The 22319-nt window shown below is 37.6% G+C and overlaps 3 protein-coding genes across 7 annotated transcripts; 2 read left to right on the plus strand and 1 right to left on the minus strand.

Annotated features, from left to right (window-relative positions):
• Positions 1-60: 60 nt before the first annotated feature.
• LOC141045680 (uncharacterized) lies at positions 61-2618 on the minus strand. 3 transcript variants are annotated; one of them, XM_090252272.1, is made up of 4 exons: positions 1709-2618; positions 1144-1514; positions 715-755; positions 61-360 (listed from the first exon to the last, which is right to left on the minus strand). In XM_090252272.1, the coding sequence occupies exons 2-4, from the start codon at positions 1289-1291 to the stop codon at positions 241-243; spliced, it is 309 nt and encodes a 102-aa protein (XP_090108398.1). In that variant the 5' UTR covers positions 1292-1514; positions 1709-2618; the 3' UTR covers positions 61-240. The 3 variants fall into 3 exon arrangements, with proteins under 3 accessions (XP_090108398.1, XP_090108397.1, XP_073391774.1); XM_090252271.1 differs by having other exon boundaries at positions 1144-2618; XM_073535673.2 differs by lacking the exon at positions 715-755 and having other exon boundaries at positions 1144-2231.
• Positions 2619-3742: 1124 nt separating this feature from the next.
• On the plus strand, positions 3743-6076 carry LOC112285947 (uncharacterized). 2 transcript variants are annotated; one of them, XM_073535671.2, is made up of 6 exons: positions 3743-4248; positions 4503-4568; positions 4761-4907; positions 5065-5169; positions 5335-5430; positions 5606-6076. In XM_073535671.2, exons 1-6 carry the CDS (start codon positions 4074-4076, stop codon positions 5746-5748), a joined length of 732 nt encoding a protein of 243 aa, XP_073391772.1. In that variant the 5' UTR covers positions 3743-4073; the 3' UTR covers positions 5749-6076. The 2 variants fall into 2 exon arrangements, with proteins under 2 accessions (XP_073391772.1, XP_024383136.2); XM_024527368.3 differs by having other exon boundaries at positions 4113-4248; positions 4334-4568.
• A 13115-nt stretch (positions 6077-19191) lies between these two features.
• On the plus strand, positions 19192-21321 carry LOC112285508 (expansin-A10). 2 transcript variants are annotated; one of them, XM_024526408.3, is made up of 3 exons: positions 19192-19580; positions 20127-20430; positions 20689-21321. In XM_024526408.3, exons 1-3 carry the CDS (start codon positions 19418-19420, stop codon positions 20993-20995), a joined length of 774 nt encoding a protein of 257 aa, XP_024382176.1. In that variant the 5' UTR covers positions 19192-19417; the 3' UTR covers positions 20996-21321. The 2 variants fall into 2 exon arrangements, with proteins under 2 accessions (XP_024382176.1, XP_024382178.1); XM_024526410.3 differs by lacking the exon at positions 19192-19580 and adding an exon at positions 19587-19746.
• Positions 21322-22319: the final 998 nt, after the last annotated feature.

A 22319-nucleotide genomic window follows, 5' to 3' on the forward strand; every position in this document is an offset into this window, starting at 1 on the left:
TTGTATAACGTGAAGAAATATAAACGGAACAACCTAAACCAACGGTTCCTGACGTCGCTGAAAAAAAAAAAACACAAACACAAACACAAACGACAATAACACGATGGAGAAGATTTCAGGATAGCAGTGTTTCAAGCAAAGGACTAAGGATTGAAGGAAAATGTGATAGAAAGAGATCCTCTCAACACGTCACGATGTTGAAGGACGATAATCACTACGAAGCCTGACTTTCGTATGCTGCTATATTCTGCGGCTCGCAGGCAGGTTCCCACAGCCGAGCAAACGTGCCCATGAACACGGCACAACCCACAGCTCCACAGACTTGCCACCTATACACTCTTGGCCAAGTGACTCGAGGACCTGTAAATCCAAGTGAAAATTGAGACCTCATTTTCTTTCACAACGGATGTGAATAACTCTTCCTGAAACCAACTGCTTTTAAGGTGTAAAAGATTGTCGAGGAAGTGTCAATGGGTGAAAAAAATTCATTATCGTATTCAACGCACAAACAACGAGTGTGCCTCGACATTTACTGCAGAATTGAACTCTACACCAGGAGCTGCTGGGAAACTTGTGTCCTCCATCCATGCATTTCTCAACTCCATAATTTTTTCAAGCTAATGAAGGGTGTCAATGTGCGAAAAAAATCGCTCTAAAGAATTGCCACAAGAAAATTAAGTGAACAATTATCAAAGCTGAAATCAGCTTTCCCACCTTCGATGGACTATTGTATGAAAAGACAACAGTTATTGACTCTGCGATCCGAAGCAAAGACGACAGAGGTGAGGTCCCCTTCTAAATTCCAGAGAAACTTAACTGGGAACTCTGCTTTTTAAGGCCCTCTCGACATGATGAACCCGCTCTACGCCGTATACTTTAAAAGGTCTGAACTGACAAGCATAAGAATTTCGACGAAGGACAATACTGCTGTGCAAATGCCAAGAGCTATCACTAAAACACTCTTCGTCTAAGACAGATGCGGAGTCCTCAACAACAAAATTCCGCTCACACTGTTAGCAAGAACACGGAAGGAGTATATCTTGAGGTCCAGACCTAAAAACCTTTTCTGCCATTTACTTACGTTTCACAAGGTATACAGGAAGCAATACCCGAGAGAGAAACTAAAATGTGGGTGTGACTCACCGTAATGAATGTGGCAAAGAGGCCATGCAAGGAACACGCCACCTATCCCTGCCACAGTCGCAAAGATGCGCGTAATGCGTTCGCAGGGAATGGCATCTTCACGCATCACCTCCCCGCTTGACGCACCTAGAGGACGCCTCAACGCCATACTTCAGCATTCATCGCATCAAAAAAAAATCAGAGAATTCGAAGAATGAGACCGAAGGCACACTTCCTAATAGGGTTTGGCCGTGTTGAAGCTCCGTCGCACTAACTTTTCTGACTCCAAAAATGGGGTGACGTAGCCCGGAATTCAGGGACTAAGCCCTTCGAACCTTCCTATTCCGAGAGTTATCTTGGACCAATGGAACTTGCTCTTTGACCGGTCGCCCCTGGCACCCACCGTTGCAGCCCTCGAAATGTTTAATGACTATCCCCAAACTGTCCCTCAAAAAAGTGCAAAAATCTCATCTGCATAGTATTAGGTTATGCATAGCATGAGGCCTCAGTGTGCACTGCTTTACAGCGAAATGCAGCATGTATGCTTACAGAACGACCATCTATTTATAGTGCAGTGTTTAATTACATTGAGAGGTTTTGCGACATTGACATGCTCGTTCTCTTGTATCTCTATGAGTGGGGAGTGGGTGACATTGCGATCACTGCTTGATGGATTGATCGAATACCCCATGGCAGTAATGTCCTTCTGGCTGTAGAGGTGGGTATGGGTGTTCTGTGGAAGCAGCTTACTTAAAGTCCTTGCAGTGACTGGCAGTAACGAACGGTTCAATGAATATGAGTGCAGGCACTTTGTTTTCGGGTTTAGGGATCGGACAGAAAGTCGGCTGTGTCGAATTGTTTGTTGGTCGTTGAGAGCAATTTATGACAAAGAACGATGCACTTTTGAACCTGCGATCCTTTGTTTGAGAAGTTGCCCACTCCCCTAGCTGAAGTTAGCTATGCGAGGCTGTCTATCACCCGTGCAACAAGGTGGTCGATTCAGTGGAAACCTGGTTTAAGGATAACCGTTCTAATTATTCTTGTGGAAATGACAAGGCCAAAATCTGTTGGCGTATTTGAAATTTGGTGGTCGGCCAAGGTTGAAATCCTGGCAGCGACCCCTGCGGACATGACGATTGGGATTCTCGAGCTTGGAAGCATAGATTTCGACCCTTCTCGATCAGCATTAGAAGCCTTGGTGATTAAGACTAAGGCAGCGTTCATCTTGTTACTTTGGCATCCTTTATAAGCACTAGTCTATTTTGACGTTGTCCGAGTTCCACGGACAAATAGCTCGTGAGGAATGATGAGTCTCTTGTCTTGCAAGGGAGGCTAGAGATTGAGAGAAGGTCGATTATATTGCTACCCCAGAGCCGGAATCCCGTATTGCAGTGCCAACGACTATGCTCCTTTGGACTGCTGATCACCCCACATGCGATCTTTTCACCCTTTGTAGATTTCTTCATTCACGTGCTTCTTGTCCACATTCGCCGCAACGACCTTGGTACCCTATGCATCACACCCCCACCACCCCCCCCCCCACCTCTAAAATAATAATTATAAGAATAAAAAAATCGGCGCAATTAAGAACACGTAAGCTTGACTACATATGCACAAAGATCGCAAATAGGACCGTAGAAACACCGAGACAACTGCAGTTACCTCGAGACATTTCTGTTAGGGCTCAGGATTCCGCTGGAGCCATTTCACTTCTGAAGTATTACGTATATGATCCATTCAGAAGCCGCAAAATGTTGCAAGCATGCTCTCAAGTGTCTGTTTTGAACGTGTTCTGTAAAATGCCGTGATAGATACGAACATCAGCAGTGAGAAAGAAGATGAGATTTCTGCAACTCGCATGTTTTCTTCTACCACAATCAGCTAACAGTCCTCTCTGCTTCCACAGCTTGATGTGGTGTGCAGAGCTGGAAATATGTCCTTCAAGCTACACCCAACAGTCATTCACCGCCTCTTCTCTTCGTCACCTACACTCAACAATCAACCATTATATTTCAGGTTTTATCTCATAATTGTGCCAATTCCAAATGAAGTGCTATTCTTCCGTCTTTTGTGTTTGCAAAGCAAGTATGCAATCCTGGATAATGGGCACCGTGTAATGCTAAACCCTAAACCCAAAACCCAAAACCGGGTGCACCATGTAAATGCTTTTCTAGTCCAATTACTCACTGATCTTAGGTAGTGCATTGTCTTTCGAAGGCACCCAAAATGTTTCACACTCTGGTCATGAATGTGGTTTAAGAGTGCAATTAATATATTTGCGGGATGACGGTACTGGCTTCGTTTGTGGTGGTGGTGGAGACAGAGATTCAGTTTACAAGTTTCTGACAAGTTTATAAGTTTTGACAACACGTTTATTTTTATACATTTTTTTATATTTTTTAATATTTCCTGTTTAGAATTAACTGAATTTTCATGACGTGAATACTTTTAAAATAGAAGACAAAGATTTTTTTAGAAGATACTAGTTTGAGCATACAATAAAAATATAAAACAGCCAATATATATAATCAAATATTAGTTTTACATAGTTTTACTGCATTACCAATATTAAATATATAAAATAGCAATGGGCACAATCAAGGTCCCCCTTATAAATTTTGAAACATGGCGATTTGTTGCGAGGAGGCTCTCAAGGCCGCGAAAACGCGGGGGAGGAGGGCGGAGGCTTATACCTACCTTCTTCCTGTCTTCTTCAAATTCAAACCCTGCTGTGCTTCTCTCTTGCCTGCACACAAATGTTGTTTGTCGCTGTGCCTGTAATTCACCGCCGATTGCTTCTGTCAACACATGAGTGCACGAATCGTCTGCCAAATTCCTATTAGCATCGAAAGTGTTTTGAGTTTTTGGAAATTTCCTGTATGGTTGAGTCGTTGGTCTTGGTTAAGGTTGGCGGGAAAACTAGGAAAAGCGGTTGAGGCCGTGAAAGAGCGATGGAGCGCTCGACTACCGGGAGTAATGGTGGAGGTGGTGCCGTGCTGAATGGGGCGGAGTTTGGAAATGAGCTTGGAGAGCTTGTGAAGCGCATGACTGTTTGGAGCTCACAGGTTGAGGATGTTTTGAGTGACTCTACTGCAACTGCTGCCTCCATTCGGGCCTCTGCGCAAGGTTCGTTGGCCGAGGAGAATTTTTCTTCGTTTTCTAAGGGGATCGCTCGAGGTTGTTTGATATCGTGGATTGTTCACCGCAACAGGTCTTTGCAATCGAGCCCGGCGAGAGCACGTCGAAATCGGAGATTGTGATTTGGAGACGTCAGACAGAGCAGGGTTTCTTTAGTGATGCTGCGATTGGATCGTCACACATGTGCCGTCTATTTCAGTGTGATGCGATTATTCTGAAGAAGTATTGTACGTTTGTTGCAGAGAATGCTAAGGAGGTAATGGACCGTTTTAAGACCCTAGACGCCGAAGATCACTTTATTAGAAAAGGTTTGGTTGATCTCTAATGTCGTTATTTTATTCTTTATTTTTTTTCATTTTGCTTGGCTAGTATACAGTATTCTTGCTGGAGACGAGATAGGTAACTGTCGAAGGAAGTGGTACTTTTGCTTTGCATTGTGGTGTTGGAAATTTTCGGTGCGGTATTTTGAAGCGAAGTTTTACTCTGTGACTGACATGCAGTGAGAGATACGCAACAAGAGGAGCTCCTCAAGTGCGAGCAACAAACTAATGAGATATACAAAAATCTAGAAGACCTCCATGAGCATACATCGAAGCTGTTTCAGCTGAAAGCAGACCGAGAAGCACTCATTTCCAAGTGCATGTCAGGTAAGATTTCTAAAAATAAATCTGGTTGAGTATGTCTTATTGGCATTTCAAGACACTTCTGTATTTCAAATGGCTTGCGTAAACTATGCACTGCGAGGGTTGATGTCAAGACTGCATCAACTGAAAGTTACTAAGAGTTTGGAGCCTATGTTTGCAGATATCACAGATAAGCTCAATCACAGAAAGCAAAAGGTTAAGGCATTGCATGAAGCCACTGGATGGTACAAACGACTCTTGAGTTTACGTTGCGAGTACTCTGATGGTATGTACAGATTCTTATCTCGGATGTCGGCTTCGGGATTCGGAACCTTCTTTGAATGCAGTGTTTGTCTCTGTAAACTAGCATCTCACGCTACAGAATGAGTAAAAAATGAACCAATCGTTAGTGTGCTTATCTTCACTGAAGTTAGATTGGGTTCTGTGACAGCCGTGAAGTTCATCTTCACGAATGTGGATCCCCGTGATCCTGACCGAGTGTTCAGTTTCTCCATCCGCTTGGATAAAAGTACCAGCTCTTGGACGAGTAAGTGATTTTTCTATACGGCAGTCTAGTCATTCCTTTACCCTTGCCCTTCTTCTCTTGTGCTAGTTGATAACGTTTCCACGAATATTTATGGCACATAACATGTGAGAATGTGCATTAGTGTGATCAAGGGAATGTTGTTTGTGTGTGCTCACCTAGTTCGTATGTGCTGCAGTGGTTGAATGCAAACCGCGGATGGAAGCAGCGGCGAGTTTTGTTGAATCGTTGAACAAGAACAATGAGTTATCGCGATTTGTGAGATCTATGCGTCGGGAGTTCGAAGTTGTGGCGGTCCGATCTCGGTATTTGGTGAAGTGACATATCCTCGTCTCTTGTCAAACAGCTTGAATCGCAGACGTACTCCGCAATGGTTAGGTGCAATCGAGTGTACGCAGAGCATTTCGAAGCGTACCATCGTCGAATTCCTACAGCTGTGCTTGTTGGTTCATGAAGTATCGGATGGTAGGTGGTTGTACAACGTTTGTCTTATGGTTCTTAGGGTGCTACATGTGGCCCACATTGTCGCCATATCTCGTGAGTTTTCAGTCCGATACATTAGATAGCCCATGCACTCTGAAGTTGAAGCCATGTGCCATGTACATTGAAGAATGCTGCAGCCGAATCAAATGACTTCCCTTGATCTTAATTACGAGCCTGTTGATCGGAAATCACACTTTCAGTATTGTGACAAACCATATAACGCATGCTTTATCTAGTCTCCATTTCATCTGGTTTACAGACCAAGTCGTCAGCGAGGGTGTCGTTGGATCAGGTTTGTAAGCATACTTCAACAAATATAGTGATAAGAAATGCAATGTAATCAGCCCCACGAGGAAGAATCCTTCATTCAGCTCCCGCGCACATCAGTGAGAACGTGAATCTTAACAGGAAAATTCATCAACGCTCCAAAGTCCACATCATCAATCTGAGAAGTCCTTCAAAAAAATGGAATGGGACAAACTCCACTTGAGCACCCTGAAACTAGTTAGTTCACTGTTAGTTTAGATTTCACGTGGCATGCATGGTAGCGCTGGAGGAATCTATTGCCGATTGTCCCGTTCCGTTCGTTTGTAGAACTTCCCAGGGCTGTCCGTTCAAGCAATCATCATACAACTTCGAGTTGTAGATGAGACGGTGTTTTGCTGATAGGGCAAAGGAGTAAGAAGTGTGCATTCATGTTTTGGTTCCTGAATAAAATGATCAGTATGAAATTTTTATTGAGTTAATTGTTAAATACATATTACTTCAAACTTCCCACCTGAGTAGCTGCGGTGTCTTCACTAAATTCCCCTAACTTGGCACCCTACGAAAAAAGTGCATCTGACAGTGTAGACGGGCAAGCGGATACCACCGGATACTGCAGCTGCGCTGCCTCCGAAGTGGTGGGCGTCTAACATTATGGGGATCGTTCAGCGACAAATTGATAAATCCCTTCCGAGCGATCCAGGCATCGTCGTAATCCAAACAAGTTGCAACCTCGGTCTCCGCAACTGCACTATACACACAGAAAAGCTTCATCTCTCCCCGTCTCCTCATTACCAGAACTCATTGCCCCGAAAATCCCAAATCATGCAAAATGATAACGCTCGTGATGCAAGAGCGACTCTGCCATACATGCGATATGATTGGTGAGCCGACAAACCGTATCTATGAGAGTGACGGAATCAAATTGAAGCATTAATGATGAATGCGCGAAGGACGAAACGGACGTCTGGTTGGCTGGAGGAGCGAGGGTCATGACTAGGGCACGAGATTCAGGTGTCGTCTTCGGGACAAGTTGTTCGTGTCAAAGAAAAAAAAGAATGCTGTAATAAGAGCTCGCTGGATCGCAAGGCAGTGCGCTGGATCTCCCCTAGTCAATTGCAGCCAACCTACACAACAATATAGACCTCCAATTATGAAGAGAATCCAATTGTGACTTGTGATGTTGTTTGTTAGAAACTGAAGACGGAAAAAGAAAAAAAACACAAAGCCCGGTAAGCTTCTATTAGTATTGCATAAAGAGAAACTGAATTGAAGTGTTTTTTTCACATTGATCTGCTGCCGATTGTTGTTGTAAGTCGCAAGCATGTGCTTGTCAGAAGCCACTAACACAGCATGCTCAAGGGAGCCAGACAAGCAATCTTAATTGTGAAAAATTGACCAAACGAATCAGGTTGGAAAGAATGGAAAGAAAATTGAACCTCAGTACCGATCGATGAGATAAGTTGGAGCAGCAAGCTCCACGTTATCCCACGGTCTTATCAACAAGTTCCGCCTACCATTTAAACTGGGACGTGGTATGTCACGAATAGTTGATGACGTCGATTGAGCAACACAGAATAACATTACAACTTCAGATACATAGGACTAAGATGTATGTATCATCGAGGTGAAGAAGCCAAGAAAAAGCAATGTTTATTAAGGGTGAATTCAGTTGACATGCATAAAAAACCTCAGGGAGAAGGTTACTTGGGCATCAGCATCTCTTTGATTGGCTCTAACACTGTTTTTCTAGCCTCGATTCGAGGTCTTCTCTAGGATGAGGTTCTTCTCCACGTGAGTGTTGATCTCCACCCTTTGCTAAAATTCCATAATTATTTAAACAAGATTGAAACGCAGGAAGCAGCGAATAAAAAAATTGGATCCGCACAATGTAAGTACTGCAGGCAAAACAATTGCTTCTTCTTTCCGCAAAACCGCATACGATATAGCTCATGGGAGTTACAGCTTGACAGCTTGAGCCACAACCCTTTCTGCACGTTCACCAAAAACCAGATTGTATTATGACAAACGGCTATTTCCTTTAAGCGAAGGGAAAGAAAATTCTACTAGCCACGAAAATCTTAGAACCTCAATAAACTGAAAACCCAGAAATAAACCCGTACTATACAAAAACCTCAAAATTTCTAATCAACACATCGAATTCCCTGAGAGAGAACAAAACTTCTGTGTCCATCCAAAACCCTAAACCCTTACAGTAAATGCGCACCTCAACGGGACTGTTCCCACGCGCAGTTAGGATCAAATTTCATCTCGGTTTCTTCTTCATGCATCGAAAGTCCACACAAATACGCAACTGCTCAATCCTCGAAATGATCCCGTGAAAACGAGACAGAAGCATCTCTCAAATCCCGAGACAGCTTCAAATTAGGTCAAGCTTCGAATTCCACGGAGGAAGACGAAGATCGCCTTCTACCCGGCGAATGTTCATTCATCCATTATCTTCTCTTCATTCATTCGTTCAGACATCCATCCATCCATCTTAGCCTGGCTAATATTTTGTCTCAGTGGTGAGTGAGAATGGGCTGAGTCCCAATGGAAGAGTGTCTCTATCAGAAGGGGGGGCTCTTGAGCAGATGTGGCTCACTGAGTGCATTGAAACTGGTGGCAAACTCACAGCACTCTCTCAAATTAGGGCTTCAAATACAGCCAGCCAGCCCCAAATGAGTGATCCCACTTCATCACACACACACACCCAACATGAGGCCCTTTGTACTGTGAAATCAACCGCCCTGATGGGCTCACTTCCATTATCATTCCATGTATATTAAAATAATCCTCATCCATAATCCAGAAAAAAATAAACCTTTTATAAATATATATATATATATATATATAGAATATGTAGACAAGCAGGAAGAATGGGATAGATACATAGAACCAAACACAGACAGTTCCATTTTGTGAAAGAGAATCCTGGGTCATTTGTGTGTTCTCATGGCTGTCAAGGGGTCCGTTATCTTATCAGGGAATTCATTGTGTGATGGGTTGTGAGGCTTGATGCTCTGCCATGCCCTGCCAGTGCATGAGATTATGACATTTCATTACACCCCATTCTATTCCATTGCAAGCATTTTCTTTTAAAATGTGCCAGTTTCCCTATTCCCTGTGCTACCTGTGGATATATAAATCATAAGTTTGAGTTTGAAGTATTAGGATTTCATTATTTATTTATTTTAGCTGAAACTTGCGCTTGGGCACAAAAAAGCTGTAAAATGATCTGCTTTAAATATGGTAAACTTGAGGTCTTTTCGCACATTATGCAGGACTTTCTGATGGTTAACAATTTCTTGATTTTGGCCAATGAGAAGGCTTCTTTGTCTCTTTGTCTCTTTGTCTTATATGTAAGTTTCTTTCTTATATATATATGTATTATTACAAATTAATGAAAGATTTGACTACACTAAGGTTCTGCTAATTGAAGGTATATGTTATAACATATTGAGATCTTGGAATTTTACCATGTAATTTTATATTGAATTCTTTTATACATTGAAAACATTAAAAATCAAGTTGTTTACAATGACTACCATCCATCAAATTCTAGAATTCTTTATATGACTGAATACAAGGGTTGGGATTTCATTTGTACCTCTGTTGAAAAATAGCACAATTCAATAACATTTGTTGAAATACCATTGCATGCAAATCACGATGTGTTTCTAAATAACCATTGAGTTTGTTTGAATAAATAATTATTAAAAATAATAAAATAGATTAATTCTTTATCTTGACATTGACTTATATAGGAGTCTTAAGGCTTTATGGTTTAAAAGGATTAAGAAATTGAGTGAGTGTCTAAACTACACACACATGTTCATTCCAAGAATTTTTGAAAAACAGGTATGCTTTATTTGTAGTAAAAATTGACACATGCATATTATATTAATATGTGTGTGTATATATATCATTGTATTTTAAACGTTTCCATTTATTGCTTCAGCAGTTAATCATATTGTGAATAGAATGATTTTCAATCAGTCTTAATATGAACAAGATATACAGAAAATAAAAGTTATTAAAGTATTTTACATGTGGTATAGATGATTTAATTTTTTTGCAAAATGAAAATCACAAAATATATATTTAAAAAAAAAGAAGTCTGCAAACTTATTTTTCAACAGATCAAAGTACTGAGATACTCTTTAAGACAATAACAACAATAGTAAACACAACTCTAAATGGTTAGACAGACTTGAATTTTTTTACAGTAAGAGTTGGTAAGCTTCTTAAAGAACCTCATTTCGTGATAATTATTGTTAAAATAAATAAATTGTTATGAACAATAAAAAACTTGTTTTAAGCTTACATGGCGTGTGTATATAGCATAGTTATGTACATAAAAAGGGTTTGATTCCATGAAAAAATGTGAACCTAAACCCTATACCTAAACCATCAATGAAATCACAATTTCACCAGTTTTGTTATTCAATTATTTGCAGAAGTGTGAGGAGGTAGACAAGATTGCGCGATGGCAATACGATTCGATTGAGTGGGGCCTCCATCCCCAACAAGGCCACACACACCGCCCAGCGCCAACCTTCGATCCCTACACGATTGTCAGCATCATCAGCTGCCAATATTCAAATCATTCTGTAAGAAAGCAAGGATGTAAGCGAAGGACACTCAGACCAAAAGTATGGCCGCCTCCGCAACGCTCGCTATCCATCTCGTCCTCGGCGCCCGGACCACAACACGATTCCGGAAAAACAACAACAACAACAATAATAATAATAATAATAATGGGATTTAACTCACTCTCTCTATCAATATAGGATGATCGATTCAATTTCTGCATGTGGGTACGAAAGGCATCAATTCCACCGCCAGCGACGCCATCACGCTTCTGTGAAAATCACCCAGCGGTGTGTGTTCGACAAAATTGCAACTGGCGTGTCTGTTCACCCTAGCGTCCCCTTCTGCAAATTGAAGACTCCTTTTCGCGTATACCCCGTCAAATCGAAACTCCCCTACATCGAGACGGAGACACGATCGACCCACATCGATCGCCGCCCCAGCCGAGAAGTGATCTATTCCGCAACTTATGACGTTGATGATCGTAGCTATGACGGACTAAGCTGCCGTCTCATCCCGAATTGGGATTTTCACAACGTGCTTGTCGTCGAGCGGGAAGTCGGAGCTACTGTTAAGACGTTCCCTGAGCCTCAGATCAGCAGGCGTGGGGATTCGATTCAGCGATCTTATCTTTGCACATTCAACGAAGGCGAGAATGTGGTGAGCCTTTCTCTCTCCGCAACGTGCCCTGATGTTCAGAGGATTCGAACTCTTGATTTGATAAGCGTGAGTGGGAATTGGGAGGATGTGATGTCAGTACAGTGAATATTATCTTCAATCCTTTTCATATTTGAGGACCTTTTGGACATCTTGTGAATTTCTTTTCATACGAGAATTGGAGGGTTCCCTATCAACAAACCTGAAATCAATTATGTTTTATATTATTTCAATATATACATATCATAAGGAGGTACCAAAAAAAATGGACACAAGCTAACTTTTTTTCCTAAAAGCTGAAACAGCACCTTTGATTTGTTTTTTGAAGTGTTCATTTTTGTAAATGGCTTTGTCGATTATTATACCAATAGAGGTCTCCAACAAATCAATAAGATCCATGTGGATGGGTTTTGCAAATTAAGTAGATATGTCAAGTTTACCATCTACCATTAAACCTCATATTTAAAAATTGGTACTCATTCTGCAAAGTTTTGCATAGTAAGCTTTCAGTTCTTTATTGTAATACTAATGCATTTATTTATTCTTATTTGTGATTGTTGGCCTTGTTCTCTGCATTATGCAAACATATCCTAAGTTAAAAACTATATTTATGTGTATGAATTTTTAACATTTCCAATGTCAATCGATAAAATACAACTTAAAACACAGGCATGAACTTTGACATAGGCATATATAGTATTACTTCTACTTAGTTACTCCCTAATATGTTATAACTTTTGCAAAATTATAAAAAAATTGTGAAACCAATATGGTTCTATTGTGTTAAGTTATATCTTTCTATAAATTCTACCTTAAGATACAAATCAATCCCATAATTTAGTGGAAATAATATTGTATATAATACATTTTATATATTTGGAATGAACTTTATAAACTTTATGGAGTATAAAATTCAAGTGACCTATCATTACAATTTGCAACAGCATTTCCACCTACTTTATCATGCAACTAATCAAAATATAATGATATAAAATTACAAGCTTGACATTATTTGAAAAAAGAATAAAAATTAATTGATAACTTTTCAATGATTTTGACTTCATGCAATCTATGTGTATAATCAGCTTAGTGATTAGAAATCAAATGTGGCCTTGGCATATTAAGCTTCAACTCAATTAGGACAATGTAACACAAACATACATATTTACTTAGATAAGAAATACTAGGTAGAAAGTAAATGTATGTAGATTTAATATTATCTTGTGGCAAAGCTTTTTAGAAGCTTCATAGACACATATTTGACTTTATATATGTTTATAATTGAATAATAGGTTAGAAACTTGGCCAACAAGTTAGCCATGCATTGTACATTTGGATAGCTTGTCATACAAGCTAACAATATGGTGTACATATAATACACATATGTCTTAAATATGCACGCCATTTAAGTCATATGTCCAGAATATTATCCTTCCTTCTAAAGACAAGTTCTAAGAGGAGTAGTCATTATATATTAAAAAAATTGAAGATGTGATAAATTGTATTTGCTACATACTCTAATCTTTGTTCTCTTCAAAGATGGTTGATAGGTACTCCCACCCATTAATAATATTCCATACTAGGACAAAAAGAACATTTTGTTATTTGATTTTTGTAATACCAAATATATTATATCTTTCTATTTATTCAAGGAAGAATATGTTGTTCTTAAAGATCTTTATTTTGATTACGTTGTCTTGAAGGTTGTAACAATCGCAATATTTCATCCAATAAGTCAACAAATGATAACTCTTGAGTTGAATTTGTTGGTTATTGGTTCTCCATCTTCTTTATGTCACAAATATACAAAAGCTACAAATTAAGGTAGAAGGTAGAATGCTATTTTTTTTGGAACTTATTTCTTTTATAGTGAGGATTTGCTATTTTTTATCTTAATTTTGATAGATATCATTAATGAAAAGTTTCAACCTTCTTTGCTACATTTGTAAGATTATTTTTTTACTTCCATGAGTGTTCACTAATATCATATCCATGCTAATGAATAAAATATTTTAATCTATTTTGGAAATCTAAGATTTCTTTTATTTTGAATTGTTAATTACTATCTACTTTTATAGGAAAATATAGTATTTTTTTTCTTCTTAAGATATTTATTCTCTTATATGGCTCAAAAAGAAATATGTAGAATATGAGATGGATCTTCATAGATTCCAATAGATATAATTAATAAGCAATATGATTGATTTTTTTATAAATAGGAAAAGATTCAAGCTTATAAGAGTCCAACTTGTCACAACAGCAAGTAGTCTTGATATTACAATGAAGTAACCATATCTTGTCACCTAAATTGAATTATGGTTGTTTGTTACAATAGATATATGTATTTTTTATTTATTTATTTATTTATTTTTAAACTTAATTTAATTGCGCCTTTATTGTTGCTTGTAGCTCTAATGAATGATTTGTCAAATCTTTTGCTACAAGATTATTAACTTTTAAAAAGTAAAAAATATCAAGTTATAGATAGTAATTATAATTGATAAAAAAAAGATGTTTGTTAAATAAAAAAATATATCAAATTATTATACACCAATTTTACCAATGATAAAAGTATTATCCAACCATCTTGATGATAGTTGATGGTACATTTCAAATACTGCTCTATAACTTGATTCACCTATTTTATTTATCCCTCAGTTTGAGGATAAAAAGCCAAAGATAGTCTTATATCTACATTCAATATCTTAAAAAGAATTTTTCAAAATCTTGATACAAATTGTGTTTTTCTATTTGATATAATATCATTTGACAATCCATGATAGTAATAGATGTTATAAAAAAAAAACTTAGCTATTTCTTCATCCGAAATAGATTTTGTATATGATATAAAATTTACCATTTTTATGAAGCTATCTATGATTAAGAATGTAGAGTCATATAAACTTGAATTTGGAAGATTTGTAATAAAATCCATAGAAATAAAAGACCATGATTTTTCTAATATAGGCAATGGTTGGAAAAACCTATAAAATCAATGAGAAGAAGTTTTTGATCTTGAATAAATGTCATATGAATATACAAATTCTTTCATAGCCTTCTATATTTGTAGCCACCAAAAATCTTTGGATGTAAGCTCTAAAGTCTTATTGTATCAAAAATATCTTATTATTAAAAAGTCATAATGTACTTGAAGAATATATAAACATGCTTCTCCTTCTGAAATATATAGGCAACCTTCAAAATAGAATAGATTGTTTTTGAACTCGAACTTGAAAGTATCATAAGACTTAGAGGAAGTATTCTTGATACTATGAATAAAAAGATTAGAGGACATATCTAATTGAATTTTCCTGATAAAGGTTGAATCAATAGTCAATGTTGATTTTATTACTTAAAAATGAAATTATTCAAGCTTCAATATAATTGCTCTTTATTGATAAAAAGCTGCATCTCATTTTTTTAGTATAAGGTGAGAATATCTATAAAGTGCATCTAATAAATCTTTTTTTTTTTCTACATCAATATATAATTTTAGAATCAAATCTTTTTTATTGTGGATTTTGTTATTGATCTCTACTATTGAAAATTTCTTGGAATAAAAAGCTACTAAATGGAGTTTGTTATCTACTTCCATTTGTGATAATATTGTACCCAAGGCAAATTTTGATGCATTTGTTTCCATGAAAAATACATTAAAAAAATCAATGCAATGCAAAATTGGTGCATAAATAAATTCATTCTTCAAAGCATCAAATAAGATTTTGGTAGCTTTATTCTACCTAAGCTTGTTTTTACAAGTCAAACGTATAGGTGGGATTGTAACTTAAAAGGAGTTCTTAATGAAGATTTGGTAGTAATTGACAAGGTCCAAAAATCATTGTACATCTTTTATTATTCTTTGAAACTTCTAATCTATGATAGTTTGGACTTTCTTTAAATCCATTATTAGTCCTTTGTTAAAAATGATGTATCCTAAGAAGTCAACTTAAGTAGTGTGGAATACATTCTTTTTGATCTTGGTATATAATTTTACATCTCTAAGTTTTTGTAACACACAATAAATATAAAGTTCATGTTCTTTTATATTCTTAAAATTGATTAAAATGTTGTTTAAATAGCAGACAATAAAATTATCAAAAACTCACAAAAAATGTGATTTATGAGATATTGAAACGTATTTGGCACATTTGTAAGTCCAAATGGCATGACATTATATTTGAAATGTCTATACTTAGTTTAAAAAATAATCTTCTATTCATTTCTTTTTTTAATAAGGACCAATTTATATGCTCTTCATAGATCTATTTTTGTTTAGATCTTTGCTTGACTAAGTTGGTCAAGAAGTCCTAAAATCAGAAGTATGAGATATCTATTTTTCATGGTGATCTTATTAAGTTTTTAATAATCTACGCACCTCTATAAAGATTTATTTTTTTTCTTTATAAATAAGATAGGAGCTTTTATTAAAGAGTTTTGAATAGTGTATGAAATTTTTGGCCAAATTCTCATCATTTTTTTTTTATTTTATTATTTTTTTTTTAATGCAACCAATTCATTTTGCAATAAGTTGTAGATTGATCCAAATAGTGGTTGAGTTCCTTCTTTCAAATCAATTAAAGAATCATAGGATTGATATTCAAAAAGAATATTTGTATTTTTTTTCAAAAATATTCTAAAAATATTGATATTGATTAGAAATATCACTTGATGTCTTTCTATAAAAAAAAAATAAGTATGGCATATATAGCAAAAGATGATCATATTTTTGTCACATGCATAAAAGCACTTCCATCTATTACTAAAAATTTGGATGTATTAGACTTATGTATTTTTACTTAATTAATAAAATTTTGGATTAAACTACAAAAAACTTAAGGTTTTAAGAATTCTAATTTATTTGATGATTATACTTTTTTAACCATGATAGTTCTAAAATAACTAATTTGAAAGAAGATCTTATTACACTAAATATTATCGCACTAGTATAATCTTTAATTATTATATCTAAAAGAACAATCTTATGGATAATATCTCTAAAAGACAAAAAAATAACCGTCTATGGCTTCTACATGTATAAATTTAGTTTTCTTGAGTAATAATATTTCTTGTTTTTTAACAAAGTCTTCATCTATAAAAGAAGCCAAGGCTTCTAAATCTAATAAAATAAAGAATTTATGATTTTTGGATCCTAAATACATATCTATTGTAAAAGAAGATAAGAGATTTGAAGTGAGAATATGACCTTTACTAGGTATTGTACATGATTCCAATTACATGGTTTCTATTGTAACTAGAAAAATCTCTTTTCCAATACATTGTCTTCTTTGGTAATTGCGCTCTTAATTTTGTAATTGTGTTGTTTTATTAGATAATTTTAAGTAATGTAGTTAACTTTTTTATGATATAATGACAAACTCTAAAGACTTGCTCAATGAAAGGTTTAAAATGTATTATATGAATTTTTATTGGTTTCGACCTTGATGAATAGGTTTTTGAAAGCTTAGAAGTTGACATCAATACTAGACTTGTTGCTCTCTAACCAAATCTTTATTCTTGATGCCTTTCAAATATTTGATTATTGCATGTAATAACTGGAGCAATAAATTATTTCAAAAAATATTCTTTTAATATTGCTAATAATAAATCTTTAATGTTATCCTTCAATCTTTATTCAAGTTGATTCAAAAAGTCTTTATCATTGCAATCCACGTTGCAAGAAAGATTTTGGAATTTAGTAATATATATTGTGACTAATCATGATTCTTGTTATAAAGATAAGAGCTTAGTCTCTACTAATCTTTTTTAATCACTTTTTTCAAATCTAGCTGTAAACACTTCTAAGAATGAATTCAAATCATAAAAAAGTCAAGAGTTCTTTTCTATCAAAGATGTAAATCAAATGATAGCATTTCTAGAAAGAAGTTCATATATGAATCCAATTTGAGATATAAATCCATTGAAATATTGGAAAAGATGCAAGTTTAAATAGAGCTTAACTTGTTGTAAAAATCCTTAAAATTTTGATCTTATTCTATTAAGCTTCTTGAGTATATTAATTCTTGCTTCTCTTGTACTTGGAAGAACAAGATTTCTTAAACTTGGTTGTGAGGTTGATCTACTTGCTTCTTTTAATCACATGATTTTTTGGTATAGACTTTGGACTTTGTCCATAAGTGTAAGAATAGTTCTTCTCTAGTTGGCATTGATGATGCATAAAATTTCTACCTTAAGAACGTTGACAAGTTCATGAAGATTTGTAATAATTACAAATTTATTCTCACTTCTACGAAATGTAGCTTCCATGATTTTTCATGTCATTTCAAATAATTTAATAAATTCACAAATCAAACTAGAAGAGAGTAATCCAAATCTCTAATGTCAAATAAAAATTTTCATAAAGAAAGGTGATCTGCTTTCTTTAAAGAAAATCAATGTTATAATACTAAATTGTTTGTTTAAAGGTCGATAGTCCACAACCTTTAAAACACAACAATAGAAAAGAAGTAATTCACTCACTTCTAAACAAGACAAAAATAATGAAGTAGTACTCTTCTCATATTGTCAAAGATATGAATTTCAAAGAAAGAAAATTCAATATACTTTTATGTCACTCAAAAAGATTAAAAAGTCACTCAAAGATGGTAATATATTAAACTAAAATGGCTATTTTCAAAGACAAGAAGACTAAAAAGTCTTAAAACAAGATTAAAGACTAGAAAGACATTGACAAGAGTGAAAAAGTCTTCCTTCTTGCTTCTATATATACTATCTAATTAAGAGCTATATAATGATGTTCTATATGACCTTCAATATGTATTGACTTTTTTAGATACATGTCTTAAATTGCAAGGTAAGTTTTTTATATGTATGCCATATAATTAAAATTTTAATATAGTTAATATGTAACCAAGTTTCTAACCTATCAATTAACTACAAATATGTATAAAGTCAAAGAAGCATTTACAAAGTGTCTAAAAAAACTTCTTTGGAAGATATTATAAAATTAATCTAATTTTACTTAATTCTACCTAATTTTATATATAATTATTGGAATAAATATGTATGTCCATGATAAAATGTTGCCATATAGTTCCTAGTTAGATACTATTTCATACTTATTAACCACTTTTTAATCTTTTTGTCTTTGATAATAAATATTTTAGTTTAATATTATGCCATTTTTGAGTGAATTTCTAGTATTTTTGAGTGAAAAAAGAGTTTATTGATCTTTTAGTTCTTTGAGATTCATGTCTTTGATATAATAATATTACTCCATATCAAGTTGATAACCAAGTTTAAAGAAGAATATTCCTTTTTAAAGACTTTGCATTTATTGTACATATCTTTGTGAACATGTGTATGTATTTTTGTGTGTACACATACATATAAATACATACTTACACACACAAGTATATTTTACTAAACATAATTTTCATCTTCCAAAAATAGTGGGAAAAAGTAATTTTTGATGTGTGGGTATATAGATATCTTCAATTTGTGTACATTGTAGCAAATTTTTTGGAAAGAAGTATGACATCAAAGGCTCATGTAATAAACAACACTCAACCCCAAAGACAGTTTTCATAGAGTGAAAGAGAGAGACAACTTCAGCGGAAGAAGAATTCCCCCGAAGTCCCCCAGAGCAGGTGAGACCCAAAGGATGAACGAATGAAGCCGCACTGCATCGCAGAGATGTGGACGACATTCATCTATTCATCTGTTCATTCTTCCATTCACGCAGCCGTCGTCGTCGGCTGCCCTGGGCCAGGCAGGGCCCGCGCGGAGAGGCTTCTTAATTAGACTCGCAGTGAGGCGAGGTGCAGCCACTACGCATCAATCTCTCTCTCTTGTCTGTGTGTGTGCACAATCAGCTTCAAGAGTCCGCTTCTCTTCTCCGCAGTGTCTCGGAATCACACTTTACTAACCTCTCGCTCCTGCTTACAGGAGAAAAAACGCATCTATTTTCTCCTGAATCTCTTTCGGGGATTATGGTCTGCAGGTAAGGGGTCAGGTCGCAGACACAGCAGAAATCATGGCTGTCCAAGCTGGTGAGGGTGGTGTCCCGTTGCTACTGCTGCTAGTTATGCTACAATGGTGTATGTGGATGCCAGGCGTGAAGGCATTTTATGGGCCCACGGACTGGACTGATGCCCACGCGACTTTCTATGGCGGCGCAGATGCATCTGGAACTCAAGGTGGATGTGCGGGCATTGCTGAGTCCCGGGAATTGAATGTCGTCGTCTTGTGGTTTTGTGTTTCGACACTATGGTGTGTCGTGGATTTCGCCTCGCTCGTATCTGTAGTTTTTTTTGCTACAACTCATGAGGAAGGCGGTCAATTCGGGAAGCTTTCTGCTGTCAGGTTGGGGACGTCGTACATTGTATCTTTGGGTGTTGTGAATAATCTTGCGAGTGGTTGGTCTGAGTTTGTTCATGGCAGAAAAATTGATTGAGGAAGAAAACTTTGTTGCTTGATGATTCGTCTGGAATGCAATGCGTCGACTTCTATGTCAAGTGTGAGGTGTTCCCTCAGGTTGAAGCGCTACATTCTTGAAGAGCAAGGCCGATGCTTAGCTTGTAGCCATTGATATATTTTGCCTAGCGCATTCACGACCTTTGCTGCTTCGCGCATATAGACTCTGCCGCTCGAGTAGACAATTCCGTCTCCTGGTCGTCCATGATTTGTGATCCGATTCCTTTTTTCCATTGACGACGTATCTCCTCACGCAATTTGATGCACAGGTGGAGCTTGCGGATTTGGCAATCTTTACAGCACAGGCTACGGCACTAACACGGCAGCATTGAGCCAGGCGCTTTTCAACTCGGGCCTCACTTGCGGCGCCTGCTTCGAACTCGTCTGCGACTCCAGTGGCTCCAGGTACTGTGTCACCAGCTCGTCTGTGGTTGTCACTGCCACCAACTTCTGCCCCACTGGCTCGACTGGAGGATGGTGCGATTACCCCAGGCAGCACTTCGACCTCTCCCAGCCCGTCTTCACCAGAATCGCTCAACCAGTGGGCGGCGTCGTCACCCTAAAATACAGGAGGTAAACTTTCGCCTTTTATTCCTGTGATCATCCCCTCTTTGCAAATTTCTCTAGCACACGAAACCGGTAGCTATGCACAGGAAGGTTTTGATGGGGGAACGATGTTATCATGTCATAGAGGTATCTACATACCTCCAGAAATTCACCACGTATGAATCTGAAAAACGTTTGCTAAGAATTCTCACGGTAAGATTCTTCATCTCCTCCTTGATACAACGAAGTGAAGCACCAAATGCTGACTTGCGAAATTGCTCACAGAGTGCGATGCCAGAAGAGTGGGGGTATCCGCTTCACCATCACCGGGAATCCCTACTTCATTCTGGTTCTCGTTACGAACGTTGGCGGCGCCGGGGATGTCCAGCAGCTCTACATAAAGGGTTCTTCCACGGGCTGGAATGCCATGTCGCGCAACTGGGGACAGCTATGGGAGATCCGCAACGCTGCGCTCATGGGACAGGCGCTGTCCTTCAGGGTTGTCACTAGCGACCGTGCAGAAGTGGCCTCTTTCGACGCAGTGCCGGCGAATTGGGCATTCTCGCAGACTTTCGAAGGCAGCAATTTTTGATCACCAAGACTGTTCATACGGGAGTTTATCGAGTGACGCTCCAGAAGATCCATTATTATTTATAGCCCCCCGGAATTTCCCTGGAATTTCATCAAGTCGTAGTAGGGAGTGGGAAAAGGTGGCGGAGGTGTGACGATCGTCAATGCATTTCGCCCGCTCCTTCAATGTATTTTAGCTTTGTGATCGTTAAATCTATTAAGAGTGAGAGCTTCTCTTTTCGGAAATCGTTTGGTGTCCAGTCGGTGCCGAGGTGGATTGAAGACTTCGTTTGCTGGTCCGCCACCCGCGCCGTGATCACTTCTAATAGAATAAATTTCTTTGAGCAATTCACAAGCGTGCGATGATTTTGCTCTGTGCGAACTCATTCTTTGATTGATAAACCTTCCGACGTCGGTTTTATTCTGCATCCAACACCCGGAAAAAGAATGGCGCAATTGATAGATTTTGAGCTTCGGACCTATGCTTTAATAAACATATAATCTGGGTCCGAGAGAGAGAGAGAGAGCAATGGAGATGTTTATGCGGCTGTTGATCTCGCCATCTAAACTACGTTTTTGCATGTTTCCATCTATTTATCGTCACCTCAAGAATCTCCACGACCCTTTTCAAAAGATCTCTGTTTCATCACGTTGATGCACTAACTGCCATGATTATGGTCAACACAGTGCCTGCTTCAACGATCCAAACAGTGTGCGGTCTGTCGTTTGCTTGCTTGCACAATTCTTGTTTCTTTCTGGTATCAAGAACCCGTTCCACATCAAATTTCAAGATGTCACCGCTGAGCTGCTCTTCACATCGGTAAGAATCTTGCACCCATCCTCAGGCGTCTCTGACACCGAGAAGTGATCCCTTCTTGGCAGTCACATCTACTCGTTCGAGCCGATCATGTGCTGATGTGGATCCCTGTCCCACACCGGAGTAGGACGTCGCCATTTATTCCTTTGACAATCAACAGCCGATACCTCCAACATTAACACCAACCCCACGCATCGTTCTCGTAACCAATTTCCTGTGAGTACTGTTCTCTAACAACTTAACTCCGCTTGGACACCATACACTAGTCTTCCCTCCACATCATGATGAACGGGAGCCTCAACAGCAAGCAAAAAACCACCCCGTGTCATTTCAGGTTCCTGTCAGTTTCTGACACTTCAGGGCCTCAAGCTCTTGGTGGCCAACATCGTGCCGGATACTGATCCCTGCCCCAGCAGGCGCTCTGATGCTGCCGCCTCTCGTAACAACAAAGCCACTTCACCAGTTTCATGCCGAAGAAGAAGACGATGAGGCAGCATGTTCCTTATCCGAGCTCATGATTGTAAAGCCC

The sequence above is a fragment of the Physcomitrium patens genome, chromosome 8 (genome assembly GCF_059467195.1).
Source record: "Physcomitrium patens ecotype Gransden chromosome 8, ASM5946719v1, whole genome shotgun sequence".
NCBI classification, from domain to species: Eukaryota; Viridiplantae; Streptophyta; class Bryopsida; order Funariales; family Funariaceae; genus Physcomitrium; species Physcomitrium patens.

Bases quoted from the DNA above. Each gene is read 5' to 3' on its own strand.
- LOC141045680 (XM_090252272.1), bottom strand. From the start codon at position 1,291: ATGGCGTTGAGGCGTCCTCTAGGTGCGTCAAGCGGGGAGGTGATGCGT. The intron at 756-1,143 runs GTGAGTCACACC...TTCGGATCGCAG, and splicing joins TCTTTGCCACATTCATTACG to AGTCAATAACTGTTGTCTTT. The intron at 361-714 runs GTGGGAAAGCTG...TTGGATTTACAG, and splicing joins CATACAATAGTCCATCGAAG to GTCCTCGAGTCACTTGGCCA.
- LOC112285947 (XM_073535671.2), top strand. From the start codon at position 4,074: ATGGAGCGCTCGACTACCGGGAGTAATGGTGGAGGTGGTGCCGTGCTG. The intron at 5,170-5,334 runs GTATGTACAGAT...GTTCTGTGACAG, and splicing joins ACGTTGCGAGTACTCTGATG to CCGTGAAGTTCATCTTCACG. The intron at 5,431-5,605 runs GTAAGTGATTTT...TATGTGCTGCAG, and splicing joins AAGTACCAGCTCTTGGACGA to TGGTTGAATGCAAACCGCGG.
- LOC112285508 (XM_024526408.3), top strand. From the start codon at position 19,418: ATGGCTGTCCAAGCTGGTGAGGGTGGTGTCCCGTTGCTACTGCTGCTA. The intron at 19,581-20,126 runs GTGGATGTGCGG...TTTGATGCACAG, and splicing joins AGATGCATCTGGAACTCAAG to GTGGAGCTTGCGGATTTGGC. The intron at 20,431-20,688 runs GTAAACTTTCGC...AATTGCTCACAG, and splicing joins GTCACCCTAAAATACAGGAG to AGTGCGATGCCAGAAGAGTG.